Consider the following 15089-nt stretch of genomic DNA (forward strand, 5'->3'; position numbering starts at 1 on the left):
GACATTCAGTCACTCCCGGGGCTGAGGAGTGACATCTGGCCATGCCCTGCAGCTCCGCGTGGTTTGCTTATGTTATCTTCATCTCAAGAAGTTCCAGGAAATGTCACTGAAGAGTCAGGGCTACCGCTAATCTCAGGCCTCACTTCCTGTGGCCGCTGGACATGCCAGGGTATCAAGGGAACAGGCTGCATGTGCTCAGGCCTGGATCATTACCCTGCTCGGGGCGAGAAGCACCAGCTGACGTCCCTGCAGGGAGCTCTGTCTTTTCCTTCCTTGGCATGCTCCTGAGGAACAGAAGTTTCTGGAATGAGGCGAATAGCCCTGTACTGCCAAGGAACATGTGGAGGCATTCAGGAAGCAGGTCAGACCCAGAGGGGAAGCCTGTGTGTGAGCAGGTGCCTGCATGATGGTGTGTCCCAACACCTGCCTGCCCCTGAATCTCTCACCTTCTTCTCTACTGGGCTGACAGGAATCTCTCTCACTGGCCCCCTGCTGGTCTCATACCTGTGACCAGAGCCATGGCATTGGCTTCTGACCCCATGGTCACACATGCAGACTCTTGGTTCCTCAGATCAGCCAATGGCCCCATAGCAAGACCCAGCTCCATGGGATGGAGCAGACACGGATGATGGGATTGGTGTGTGTGTGTGTGTGCACGTGCACACACGCGGGCATGTGTATGCACATTGCGGGATTGCTGGCCTGGAGAGGACAGAATGCCCAGTCAGGGGAGGGGTGACCCTCTGCATCGTGGGATGGAGGTAGGAAGAAGACAGGAGAAAGAGGGATGGGAGAGGAAGTGGCCTGTGAAAAAAGTGAACCTGGACTGAAGTCAGATTTCACCAGTGTCGTCACTATGCCAACCAGTGGGGGATCCTCTCAAAAGTGAACCAAACCCCAGCTCCTTCCCCAGGTGAGACTGAGATGCATTGAGGCTTATTTCCTCTCTACACTGATCTGGCATTTGCTGCTTCCTTAGCTCCTGTCTTCAAACAAGGATTCAAATGCTATGAAAAGACGCTGGCTAGGAGAAAAGGAGACTTCACCTTACACAATAGTGTCATTCTGAAACTGCGTGAATGAAGAGAAACATTTGCCATTTGGGTCGTGCATTCAATATATTGGAGTGTCTGCTATTACCTGTGAAATTCTTAGGTGGTCTGCATTGGAGCCAGGCAATCATGTCACCACTCCCCCCTGCCCCAAACCCACCGTGATGAGTGAACTTTGAGTATTCACAGCCCACTGTCAGCACCGGATGAGGATGGCTTGGAGGTCAGGCGGGGAATCAGGGCTGTGCATTCACACAGGTGGCAGGGGCCATGGTGGGCCAGGGCTTGCAGGGACCCACAGGTAGTCTCCCATCCCCTTTTAGGTATTCAGGCAGTGCAAAAGTTGCTCTCCTAGGTCATCCACATCCCCTCTTCCATCTCTTCTTCCTCTGTGCATGTGATTGGCAGGGCCTGGAATCACATCCTGAACCTGGCTGCAAGGGAGTTTGAGAATTATAGTTTTTCTCTTTCTGACCTGTACACAACTCTGTTTCAGGTCTAGATAGACAAATGCCCAATCAATCTTATTACTGCCAGAAGAAGACAAGGCCCAGCAGTGTTTGATTCCAGTAGTGTAAAGTTATTCAGTTTAAAAGGTGATGTTGAGGGGCCAGATCTGGGACATTGCAGAATGTGGCTCGGATGCAAGAGGATTTGTGCAAATCACCCGTGACTTCAGCTTTGGTGGCCTCGGTTTTTAGGAAGGCAGGAACTCAGTCTCCTAGACTTTCTCTCCTCTACACTTGCTATTGGAAGAATTGACCAGGTCTCTTGGTCATGATGGTCTAGGTCAGTGGTCGGCAAACCGCAGCTCGCGAGCCACATGTGGCTCATGAGCCGCGGTTTGCCGCTCTGCGAACTAATGAGTTTGCCGACCATTGGACTAGACTAAATGTTACCGTGTAGTTGGAAGCTGTGAGGATTAGGCAATTGTGGCATGTTGTGTGCAAAGAGGTAAAGGGTAAAGGGGGAGAAAGCTGAGTCCTCCCGTTGTAAGAGGACCCGAGAACCCACATATGAACAGCACTGATTACCCCAGCGGGAGGTCGAGGGGAGAGTGGTGCCCCTTCTATCCCCACGTCCCCCTCATGCTCCAGCTGGAATAGCTGACATTCCCCCATCACCATTTTTCTTTTCCTCCAGCCACTGGGAATTTCAACTTTAAAGACACTGATAACATTTTTACTTGAGAATGGCCTGTGAAACACCAGCAGTCTCCAGAGACACAATTCGAATGATGCTTTTCCTCAAGCACATCAGTGGTTCTGAGTCTGGCAGGATTTTGTGGTCTGGGGATGCTGTGTGTTTACTTTTGTATAAAATCCTATCTTCCTTGGTTAGGGAAGGAAGCCAGTAGGCGTAAGAGGGAGACCCCAGGTTTCTTAGGTTCATCTCATGTGCCCCACCCTCACCACAGGCTTTCTCTGACCATCTCCTCCTAAGTAAGTTTGAAGCCATTTATGACTCTCAGGTGCCCCAACTTTTCCTGCACCCCCACCCCAGGTTCTGTCCTGGTCCCTCCTTGTATTATCAATGTATGTATAAATGTTTCCCTAACTGGAAGGCTGTGAGCTCTTTGAGAGCAAGAACTTGGTCTGACCCATCTGGAATTGTCCCTACTGCACAGATGGCATTTATTAAGTGTTTTTCAATAGCTCCGAGAAGGAATCTCTATCTTGACCTTAGGGCCTCTTCTGCGGGAGGCTCTCAGGATGTTCTGAGTGAAAGAAAGAACGGATGGATGGCTAGATGGTTGAATGGATGAGCAAATTAAAGCGTAAAGAAATAAATATGCACAGAGACCAGTTAATGTCTCCTAGGGAAAAGAAACAAGCCTATTGTCCCCAGATAGCTCTGCTAATTCTGATGAGCTAACACACAAACACAAGCTCTTCAAACAGAGGGGACAGATGGAAGTGGGGCTGTCTTAGGGCCCTCTCTTGCCCCTCTGCACTCGGAGGCCCAGGCCCTGCCATGACCAGCGGTGTCCCTGAACACAACTAGACTCTGGTCAGGAGGTAGCCCTCATGCCAGGAGCAGGCTTTCCTGGGGCAGTGGTGCCGGGTGTGCTCCTCATATCTGACGACTTCTGTGACCCCGGCTGAGTGGTGCATGGGGATGGAGCCACAGCACAGTGGGGTCTGTAGGGATTCCTGCCTGTGAGACCGCCATGGCATGCATCTGCTTTCTATTAAATGTTTCCCAGCTGAGGCACACGATCTCCCTAGGACCCCAGAGCCAGCAAGAGGTCAGAAAGTCAAGGCAGCAAGAGCCAGAGGGGCAGCCCCAGAGAAAGTGACCCTCAGCTGTCCCTCAGCCATTGAGAGGAGCCTTGAGCACCATTTCCTCTTTCTCGGGAGATGGGAAAAGTGCCAACACAGAAACCCCAGGCCTCCTAGATCTCTCCAGGGTGGAGTCTTGGAGAAGGGAGGGAAGAGAGGCGGGGCAGGAAGGTGGTGCATGTGTCCAAGTGGCTGTGGGACGAGGGGACTGATACCCCGTTCCTTCTAAAATAAAAAGACAGAAACTTCACCCCCCTCTGCTGTCTCCTTCCCATTTTCCTTCAGCTCAAAGAGAGGCACAGAGCTGGCCAATGGTCTCTGCGAGAGGAAGCTAGACCTCTTTGCCTTGACCTTCCTTTGCCCTTCACATCATGAGACAGAGGAATGTGTGGGTGCAGAAGGAAGCCCAGAGGTTTGAGGGCCATCTCCACTGCAGAGTGGCAGGGAGAGGTGGTTCCACAAGGGTGGCCTAGGGGCAGTCATCAGGCCAGTGGGGTATGTGGATGCTGCCACGGCAGCCCAATCCCCTGCAAAAGACACCACCAGGGATCTCAGGAAAGAACCCAGCCCCTCCCCACTGGCCGCCCATGGAATGAGGCTCTGGGTACCAAAGGATAACTGTGCTGTATTAACATGAACACTAATGACAAACGCACTACAGTAGTGGGCACATCATAGATACATAGAATATTCTCTCTCGAGTCTGAACATAGATATAAAATAAGTTATACTTTTCTTTTCCATCACAGTAGGAGCATAGCATACAAAGTGACTGGTTCAGTGGCCACGAAGCAAATCAGGGGAGAGACCATGGAGGCGGGAGCAGGGCACCGAGAATTGGGGGGGGAGGGGGGCGGGGAATGTGTCGAGGACACTGCAGTTGCTGGCGGCCCTGCCGGGGCCACCTCAGACCTCTGAGCTGTCTTTCTGAGAGTCAGCGCGAGGTCCCATGTGATAGCCAGTGACTGCATTTGTGCTGGGATGACTCAGCTCTGGTGGGAGGTGGAGCAGGGACAGGCAGGAGCAGCATCCAGCAGGCAGGCCCACTCTCCCGCTGGCGCTGTTGGACTGCGGCAATTTTAGGAACATGGGGCGCAGAGCCAGAAGGCGTGGTTTGCTTCTGCGATGTGACAGATGGCCAGACGGATGGCCCACCAAGTGCTGCTGGCCCCGCTCTCCGTGGCGGGTCGTGGGCTAGCGATGCTGACATCTCCGAGGCAGAAGGAAGAGCGAGGCCCTGGCTCTGAATCCTTCTCCACCATGTGTGACCTCTGGGGCTTTGGAAGGTCCCTTAAACTCTGAGTCTCAGACTCCTCATCTGAAAAATGGGGGCACTAATGCATACTCCCTTGGGCCCCACGGGATGAGGTCTGTAAAGTGCCGAGCACAGGTCCTGGCATACAGGAGGGGCTGGGTAACCGGGAGTCTGGGCATCCACACATCAGAGGCCAGGTGGAAACAACGCGAATCTCACAAAATCTGCGGAACGAAACCACCTCCAACTGGCTGAGGAGAGGATGACAAGGCAGTTCCCCTGCTTTCGTTCCCGCCGGCTTTCCCACTCTCCCCTCTCACTGGGACCTTTGAAATAAAGTGTCGGTGGGGTTCAAAGCCAGATATGCTGAGGCAGATGGAGCCTTAGGCTGCAAGAAGGGAGTTCAGAGCCATGTCTCCTCAAGGCTGGGACCTGATTCCCAGGGACCCTCTCCTCCCCGCACCCTCCTTGCAGCAGCCCCGTCCCGCATACCTCCCAGCCTCGGAGCAGATTTCATATTAGGAAGCCAAAGACAGGGAGAAAGCTCAGAAAACAAAGTCAATCGCCTGTTAAGTGAAAAGTATTTCCATCTGTCCTGAGTCCGGGGAATGTGGAGGTGGGTGGGCCATGTGGGCGGGTGAACTCCCTGCAGGAGAAGGCAGGTCTCTGGGCGGGGGAAGATGGAAAGGAGAGAGGGATGGAGAGGGAGGCTTGGGAGCTGGGACCCTGTGCTTCTGCCGATGCTGAGAACTTGTGTCCAGCCTGGAAACCTGAGGATGGCTGATCCCTCTCACCTGCTGTGCGGTTCTCAAGATCTGTGCCCGTGAGTGTGTGCATGTGTGTGTGCGTGCATGTGTGTGTGTGTCCGTGTCCGCCTCTGCCATCTCCTGTAACACCTGCCTGCTCTGAACCTCCTCCCCCCATCACTCGGCAACTTTCCTCTTGGATGGCGGCAGGAGGTGGGCGGGCAGCTCATTGGGCAGCTCATGCCCCTCCAGCTTGACCTTGATGAGGTGGTTGGCCAGTGCGAACTCCTCGTCATCCAGCATGCCATCCTTGTCGATGTCCGCCAGCTTCCAGATCTTGCCCAGCACGCTGTTGGGCAGCTTGGAGCGCACCATCTCCTTCTTGGCATTGGCACCCGTGATCTTGCCGTCCACCGGTGACAGGGTGTAGAAGATCTCATCGTACATGGGCTTGTCCCTGGCCACGACCCACTCAGCATCATCGATGCCCTCCCCAGCCCCCTCCCCGTAGCCGTGCCCAAAGGGGCCGTGCAGGGTGCCCTCGAACGCGCCACCCTTCACCATCTGGACGGGCCGCTGCGACTCCTCCTGGCGCACCAGCACCATGAGCTGGGCAATGTCATGGGCCAGCATGTCATCCACCACCTCCAGCAGCTTGCTTTTCAGGGGCTGGAATTTGCTAAAGTCCTGGGCCTGCAGCTGGTCCTGGGGAGAGGGGGAGAAAAGGAGGTGAGGCAGGAAGACAGTGGGAGGAGTAATGCTGGGATGCTCACAGCCCTTTGGCCTGAAGCCAAACTGAGCCACATCAAAATCATAGAAGATATGAGAGAGGAGGAGGAAAGAAGGCACACTGTGTTGAGGTTGGGGTTTTTCAGGAGAGAGTAGAACCGTCTCAGGGGCTGGGAAAGAGTGAGATGGAGCATGGGGGTCTCTTTAATAAGGTTACACTTGAAAACACAGAGTGCTTTTACTACAGGGTCTTATTGGCTCCTCTAGTGCCCTTCTGAGGGAGGGAAATCACATCTCATCCCCATTTAGGGAGGAAAAACTGAGGCCCAGGCAGCTCAAAACAAATCATAATAGAAGCCCAGGGTCAACCCTGCCCAGCTTTTCTTAATCAGGATGCTCATCGGAGTCACCTGGGGAGAGTTTTCACTGACTGGCTCCCCTCTCGAAGCTCCTGACACAATAGACGTAGCGGGTACACAGATTTTGCAACAGCTCCCCTCCTGGCCTCCCCACGACACCCCCGCCACACGGTAAGAGAAACACGGTCCACTTTGCATGTCGTTGTGATTTTTGAAAGGTCCCGAGTCTAGAACGCCCGGCTTCCCCTGGGCCTCAGGAGTGACGAGGTGAGAGCTCTCCGCTCCTGCCCTGGCTAGGCCTCAGGACCCAGGGAAGAGGCCAGTGCACAGGGGATAGGCTGGGGACAAGCACCTCGAGTTCACTGCAGAAAAATTCCACCAACACCCACAGCTACATTCCAAGAGCCAGTGTTAGCTTGGGCGTTTCTCATCTCCCTTCAAGGACAGGCTGAACCAGGGCGGTGGGGGCTGGGAGGGGAGGAGGGCAGGGGCAGACCAGCTGTTTCCTGCCCTCAGGGCATGACCTCTCAAGGTCCCTCGGATCTCTGTCCACAGCTAGGTATGTTTAGTGGGTTCCCAATATCTTCCAGGGACACAGTGGCTGCGTCCCCCCGTCCCCCCCCCCATACATTCCCCCAAAGGACAGCCACTTACCTTATTGATCAGCAGACCTAATAGCAAGAGATGAATTCACTTATGTTGTGAAAGAATCTCTCACATTAAAAAAGAGGTTGTATGGTCCCTTTCAAACATCATCTTCCCAAACGTTTGATTACAGATCATTAAATTCTTAATGGAAAGGGAAACTACAAGTTGACCACATTCCATGGCACAGTCGATTGAGACACAAGTAACGTTAAAGTAATTTCTGAAGTTAGTGACCGGCTCGTGGTAGGTGGTTATTGGCATGAATGGATACATGAACAAATGTATATTTTGAATGTCTATTTTTTTAATCAGATAGGAAACTCGAAGTGTCTATTTGAGACTCTAGGGAGTTCTAAAACCCCAGTCTTGAGCTGAGAAACTGGTTCTCAAGCTTCAGATCGAAGTCAGCAACAAGAGCAAAAGCAGTATCACTGCTACATCTGCGGCTATGTTTTCTCTGATTCTCTGATTTTTAAAACTCCGTGTTTTGATATAATACAGAGCCATGAGAAGTTGCAAAAATTACATGGATAGGTAAGTCCCTTTTGCTCATCACCCAGCTTCCCTGGTGGTAACATCTTACGTCATTTCAAGGGTGAGTCTGTGCCAGGCTCTGTACTGAGTACCTTATAAATATTATCTCACGGATGCTCACAGCATCCATAGCTGAGTATGTCTGGGGCCTTGATTTACAGATGAACAGACAGAGGCTCAGAGAGGATTCAGTTGGTATGGGGAGGTAGTTTCTTGCTTGGACTGTGGGGACAGCTCCTGGGTTTTCTATTAGCAGGCCATGGGAATACTACACTCAGAAAACTGCAGGCAGTTAACTGCGAAGGTTAATTATCTTTGTAAATTGCAATTTGCTAATCCATCACAGGAGGATGAAAAGGCCTTCTGCAGAGGGCTGATTTGGGGATTGACATGAGTCACCATGTGTGATGGTCCCTGGCTCAAGAGAGGGGCCTGTAGTGGGCTCCAAAGATGGCACGCTCCTGGGCAGACTTCTTCTCCATGGCTTATGTCCCCCGTCACTCCTACGTACTTGAGGGCCTGGAGAACCTTCATTAGGTGACTTGTCCTATTTCACATGATGTGGTGGCTGTGACTAGGGAACCGGAGGTACAGACCACAAACATCATGGGACACCCCTGTCCTACTAGGATTGCGGGGGCTCCACATTTCTCGCCAGCCCCAGATATGACACCTGCTAGGCCAGTGACAGCACCAGGAAGGACAGACCTAGGGCATCTCCCTGCGTGGCTACCTCCATACTCAGGCTGCTCACTGCCCTTTGTCCTGGAGCCCCAGACCCTGGTTACCTGCATCCTCTTCAGGTTGGGAAAGTCCCCAGGCGAGATCTGGTGCTCCCGCTCGATTCGGCCGTAAATCTCAGCCAGGTTGTTCACCAGCTCCTTCTTCTTGTTGTCCTTCCCGAACACGGAGGGCATCTCCTTCTTCAGAGAGCTGATGATGTAGGCATGGACCTGAGAAATGGGCAGAGAGAACGCTTCTGATCAAGACCTCGATCCATTCCTTTCTTCTTGGTGGCTCTCATCCATCTCTTCCCATAAACCCCTCCTCCTCCTGCTCCTACTTCTGAAATAATTTCTGTCCATGCTCTTGCTCTCTCACTTCTTACAGCACTGAGCTGTTTTTCTAGGTCTCAGGGGAAAGGCGAGATTGTGGGGAGGTTAAGGTCAAGGCAATAGCAGGGACGGTAATACTGGAGATGATGCTCATGAGGAAGACAATAACAATAGCTAACATTTACTGAGCGCTTTTAAGGACACCGGCATGGCAATAAAGGGTTTTACATTCTGATTCTACTCTATCCTCCAACCCTTTCATTTCACAGGTGAGGGAACAGGCACAGAGAGACTGAGGGCCTTGCTGGGGGTGGGATCACAGTTTGTAAACAGTGGAGTGGAGCTCCAATCGGGCCATCTGACCCCAGGGCCTGTGATCATATCAACCCCCGTATCCTGCCCCGGCTGCTGGTGTGGGCATGGCTGAAGCTCATGACGTAGTAGCTACAGGACATGTTCACATGGGCAGGCAATGCTCAAGGTTGCAGGTAGCTCTTGCAGCTGAACCCCGCTTCCCCAAACACTTGGTGCCACCCATGCTGCCCATCCCCACAAGGGCAGCCTCACCTTGGCCAGCCTGGCTCTCTTGATGAGGTCATTGAGCTTGCGCAGGGCAGCGTTTCGGGGCAGACTCTGAATGTCCTTGAACAGGTCCTGCTCCTCAGCCTCAAAGAGCTTCCGGTTGTCAGGGATGAGAAGGGGATGGGACCAGAAGGAGCCGATGTAGACCCGGATCACCTCCGGGGTGTTCACTATCTTCCCCAGGGACCACATGAGGGCCCCGTACACCCGCATCAGCTGCTGTGTCTCGATCTGGTCGGCTTTGTTCAGCACCACCCGCATCTTGTCCTCGTGGTTCTTGAGGGCCTTGATGACTTCTGAGAACTCATCAGAGATGTCCAACTTGTGGGCGTCAAAGAGCAGGATGATGCGGTCAACCCGCTCGGCGAACCACTCGAGGACAGCAGCGAAGTCATACCCTGCCGGCAGAGGGACAGTCAGGGGGCGGGGCATTTGGGGCACAGGCTAGGGGTTTGGGGAGATGCACCAGGTGCAGTAGAAATAATACCATCTTGGGAGTCAGATCTGGGTTCAAATTCTGATTCTTCCACTGTTTTCACTATTTGGCCTTGAGCAAGTTACTCTGTGTCTCCAAGTCAGAGCATTTTCATCTATCAATGGGCTCACTGATAGTACCTCATTAAGAGAACTATGAGGACTAAATATACTGAAAGCTCAGCATGTAGTAGCTGCTCAATAAATGCTAATTATTATTAGCACCGTTAGTCCTATTAAGTCTTTTGATTCAGGGAAACCGGCCCTCTCTCTTAAGGAGCAGGGCCTAGGAAAGTGCTTTGGGGGCCAGGCTCTGCCCAGTGACCAGGCAGGGATATTGTCAGTGCCACCTAGAAGCTGTCACCCAGTGACTTATCCAGGACCACCCGCTTGTAGGAGGCAGTGGTGGGGCGCGGTACAAAGCTCTCTAACCCCAGATCCAGTGCTTGCTCCAGCGGGCAAGATGGTTACAGCACACCTTCATTTCACCCTCACAATACCCTCTGAGATAGGTGGGGTGAGGAGTATCATTCCCACTTTCCAGAGGAGGAAACAGGTTCAGAGATGAGGTGAGAGTTAAACAGCAGGCAAGGGGTGGGGCCAGAACTGCACCTGGCCAATGGGTCCCTGTGCTCCCTGCACATGCCACGAGGACAGCAGTCCAGCACCTGGCCACATCCCTGTCTACCTGCTCTACCCTGCCCTGCCTTGCCCTGCCCTGCTCACTGCACAGGCCCAGCCAGCAGCCCCCACAGAGCCTGGGAGGCCTGCAGCTTGCAGCTGGCACCTGCTCCCCTTCCTGCACCGCCCCAGGGATAGCTCCTGGCTATTTCTAATCGTCCCTTTGGCATAGCCTGGTAGACTGGCTGCCCTCACCTCCCAAAGGCAGTCCTTCAGAACTGTGGGCAGGAAGGGGGCAGAGGGCTCAGAAAATCAGGGCAACCTCCAGGATGGGTATGGAATCGTTTGTATGCCATAAGCGTCTATAGACGAAATTAAATTCAAAATATTGTGGAGTGTGGGATGGTTTCCGTTTTGGATGTATGGCAGTTAACTGGTTCATTGTGCCCTAGACTCGGCTTATGTACAACCAGGAGTGGGAACAGCTGAAATGTGCTGGAGCCACTAAGGAAAAGGGCATGGGACTGGCTCTCCTATGTATTCACTGTGTGGCCTTGGGCAAGTCTGAACCTCAGTTTTCTCAGCTGTAAAATGGGGATAACAACAACTGACTAATGAGGGGTCAAGGGCAGGACTACGGCAACAGGATCCGACTGCAGAGGGAGGGGCTGCGCTGAGTCTGGAGGCTCTGCCCCAGTGCCTGGGGTGGACAGGACACCAGTGACAGGCCCCCTTTCCCTCACTGGCCCCAGGAATGGCTCTCAGACCCATAACAAGAGCTCTAGAGCACCTGCAGCAGCCTGAGGGCTCGTGACATAAGATATGGCCATGGGTGGGGGAGATTCGAGCCCCAAGAGAATTGCTTACAGCAAGTCCGCTGGCTCCAAGAGATCTGGACTGCAGGCTCCGGCCCAGAGACTGGGCAGCCTGCAGGGACCTGGGCCTCTCCCTACGGCCCCCAGGCTCCAGCCGACTGGAAAGAGAATATTTCTAAGTAATGCCAGGCAGCAGGAAATCAATGAGACAAGCCACATAAGCAAGGCAGCTCCTTAATGACCCACTGGCTTCCTTCGCAGTCTAAAGAGAAACGCAGGGGATAAGATAGCACATGTCTCTGCATGTTCAGCCACACAATCTCATTGATCCTCATAACTCTGCCGAAGCCAGGGGTAAACAGGGCATACACATCTGATAGGGAAGGGAGAGGGAACAGAGAGGTTAAGGGGCTGGCCCAGGCTCACACAGCTAGGTGGTGGCAAACTTGGGACTAGAACCCAGATCCTTGACTCTTGTCCACGTTCCCTTCGTGCTCATAGCCATGTGCCAGGCTGAGCCCAGAGGCCTGAGCCCTTAGAACAGGCAGTTACTTATGGTCCTGCTCTGCCTCCCCCCAAATCTCTTTCAAGATTTAAAATAAAATAAAATAATAACAAGGCATCGATTTCCAAAACGTGGGAAGAATTGAGATGACTACGGGGAACAAATACCACACTACATGCCTTCCAGAAGTCTGCAGGCTGTCAGCAAGCCCTTTGGAAGGCATCGGGACTCTCCTGCTGTCCCAGTGTGAGGCCCAGGAGGCCCCTAAGTGCCAGTCCTGCTCCAGCAAGGGTGCCAGGGACAGGCCAGGGCTGTGGAGTCAGCCCAGACCCTCCAAGTTTCCCCAGGGGATGAGTTTGCCCTCATGTCTACTCCCCACCTCCATGAAAATGTGCTGGGAAGCCACTAGACTGGGAGTCAGGAGGCCGGAGTTCCCATTGCAGCGTTGAGACCTGGGCAAGCGGTTCACCTGCTGTAGAGCTGCTGAGCTCACCTGTGCAGGAAGGGGCTTACTGAGAGGGATGTGAGCTCCACGTCCGGGGGCTGCTTTTCCAGGGTGGGGCCGGTGGGGATTTCTAGCTGAGAGCAGCCGGGAAATGCGGCTCCCCAGTGAGAGGACACTCAGGCTTCCGGGACCCACCCACTGCTGTTGCTTCCTTGCTCCTTCCCAGTAATGAGTCCTGGGCCGGGCACATCCTGTCACTTCCCAGAATGCCTCCCTGCCCCTCTGCTGCCCACCCAGTGCATCTCCATCCAGAGAAAACTGCTGCTCGTGGTCTCCCAGGCCCAGGTTCTGGGATGTCCCCCGCTTTCTCCCACCCTGCAAGATAACCACCCCTGGCCTGGGCAATGGGGCCACACCCTGAGCAAGGACCACACTTTGTCCAGCTCTGGCCTGGGGTCTGAGTCCTCCTTCCTGTGAAGCCTGAGGCCTGCGGAGCCCTTGGGAGCTCCATGGGGCCCAATGGCCCAGGGGAGGCTCTGCAAATGTCACAATGGTGCCTTTTTTCTGGGGAGACACAGCCCTGTGCCAGGCACGAGGCTTGGGTGCAGCAGAATGTGGCCTGGATTTCAGGCTCCCCACACCCCTGTGCAGGGTTGGGGGTTCTTCCCTGCCCTGGGCTGGCTGAAGGGAGGGCAGAAGTGCCTCTCTGCCCTGGGACCAAACCCAGGCTCTGAGGGCCCCAGACCACAGCCAGATAAAGTGTGTTTGGTCCTATGTACACACATGTGGGAGGTGTGTGTGTGTGGAAGGAGGTGTGGATGTGTGTGTGCACATGTGTATATGAGCATGGGTATTTATGTGTGGATGTATATATGAGTGTGGATGTATATGTGTATGGATGTATGTATGAGTGTGAGTGTATATGAGTGTAGGTGTATATGAGTGTGGATGTATATGTGTGTAGATGTATGTATGAGTGTGGGTGCATATGAGTGTGGGTGTATATGTGTGTGGGTGTATATGAATGTGGGTGTATATGTGTGTGGGTGTATATGAGTGTGGGTGTATATGAGTGTGGATGTATATGTGTGTAGATGTATGTATGAGGGTGGGTGCATATGAGTGTGGGTGTATATGTGTGTGGGTGTATATGAGTGTGGGTGTATATGTGTGTGGGTGCATATGAGTGTGGGTGTATATGTGTGTAGATGTATGTATGAGTGTGGGTGCATATGAGTGTGGGTGTATATGAGTGTGGGTGCATATGAGTGTGGGTGTATATGTGTGTGGGTGTATATGAGTGTGGGTGTATATGTGTGTGGGTGCATATGAGTGTGGGTGCATATGTGTGTGGGTGTGTATATGAGTGTGGGTGTATATGAGTGTGGGTGTATGAGTGTGGGTGTATATGTATGTGGGTATATATGAGTGTGGGTGTTTGTGTGGGTGTATATGAGTGTGGATGTGTATATGAGTGTGGATGTGTATATGTATGTGGGTATATATGAGTGTGGGTGTTTATGTGTGTGGGTGTATATGAGTGGGTGTATATGAGTGTGGATGTATGTATGAGTGTGGGTGTATATGAGTGTGGGTGTATATGAGTGGGTGTATATGAGTGTGGGTGTATATGAGTATGGATGTATGTATGAGTGTGGGTATATATGAGTGTGGGTGTATATGTGTATGGATGTATGTATGAGTGTGAGTGTATATGAGTGTGGGTGTATATGTATGTGGGTATATATGAGTGTGGGTGTTTATGTGTGTGGGTGTATATGAGTGTGGGTGTGTATATGAGTGTGGATGTGTATATGAGTGTGGGTGTGTATATGAGTGTGGGTGTATATGAGTGTGGATGTGTATATGTATGTGGGTATATATGAGTGTGGGTGTTTATGTGTGTGGGTGTATATGAGTGGGTGTATATGAGTGTGGATGTATGTGTGGATGTATGTATGAGTGTGGGTGTATATGAGTGTGGGTGTATATGAGTGGGTGTATATGAGTGTGGGTGTATATGAGTGTGGCTGTATGTATGAGTGTGGGTGTATATGAGTGTGGGTGTATATGAGTGTGGGTGTATATGTGTATGGATGGATGTATGAGTGTGAGTGTATATGAGTGTGGGTGTATATGTATGTGGGTATATATGAGTGTGGGTGTTTATGTGTGTGGGTGTATATGAGTGTGGGTGTGTATATGAGTGTGGGTGTTTATGAGTGTGGGTGTATATGTATGTGGGTATATATGAGTGTGGGTGTTTATGTGTGTGGGTGTATATGAGTGTGGATGTGTATATGAGTGTGGATGTGTATATGAGTGTGGGTGTGTATATGAGTGTGGGTGTTTATGTGTGTGGGTGTATATGAGTGGGTGTATATGAGTGTGGGTGTATGTGTGGATGTATGTATGAGTGTGGGTGTATATGAGTGTGGGTGTATATGTGTATGGATGGATGTATGAGTGTGAGTATATATGAGTGTGGGTGTATATGAGTGTGCGGGTTTATGTGTGTGGGTGTATATGAGTGTGGGTGTATATGTGTGTAGGTATAAGCTGGAGCCTCCAGCTTCTACAGCTCTGTGAGGAAGGAAGAGGAGGGACTCTGTACACTGGAAACCCTCCTCATTTGGGGTGCTCTGACATCTGGGAGTGTGTGACCCTCCCCACCGATTTCCTGGAGAGCTGAGGTCAGCACTGCCCGGGCTGATGATGCAGTGCTGCGGCCCAGCTCCCAGCTCCGGTTTCCACCACAGGCTGCTTTGCTAGCAGCTGCACTTGTAGTCTGGACGCAGGAGGGCAGCGAACAAACTGGCCTGGGTAGCACTCAGGGGCATCACTTCTCCCAAAGGTGGGGCTTAGTCACGTGAGATGGGAAAGGATAGGAAGGGCAGGAAGATGGCCAAGCACTCAATCTGCATAGGGCAGCCGCTGAGGCCTAAAGATGAAGGCAGGAGAGAAGGCAGAGGGGTAGAGAAAGAATG

At 52.5% G+C, this 15089-nt stretch overlaps 1 protein-coding gene across 1 annotated transcript in view; it reads right to left on the bottom strand.

Moving 5' to 3' along the window:
• Window positions 1-3940: 3940 nt before the first annotated feature.
• Window positions 3941-15089, bottom strand: part of EHD3 (EH domain containing 3) — a 28141-nt gene continuing 16992 nt past the window's right edge. The window contains exons 4-6 of the mRNA XM_080683717.1: window positions 9228-9640; window positions 8394-8558; window positions 3941-6040 (exon numbers count right to left, since the gene is read on the bottom strand). Coding sequence (XP_080539843.1) covers window positions 5513-6040; window positions 8394-8558; window positions 9228-9640 — 1106 coding nt within the window. The 3' untranslated portion in view covers window positions 3941-5512. The remainder of the gene's footprint in view (window positions 6041-8393; window positions 8559-9227; window positions 9641-15089) is intronic.

This window comes from Plecotus auritus, assembly GCF_963455305.1.
Source record: "Plecotus auritus genome assembly, chromosome: 8".
Classification (NCBI taxonomy): Eukaryota; Metazoa; Chordata; class Mammalia; order Chiroptera; family Vespertilionidae; genus Plecotus; species Plecotus auritus.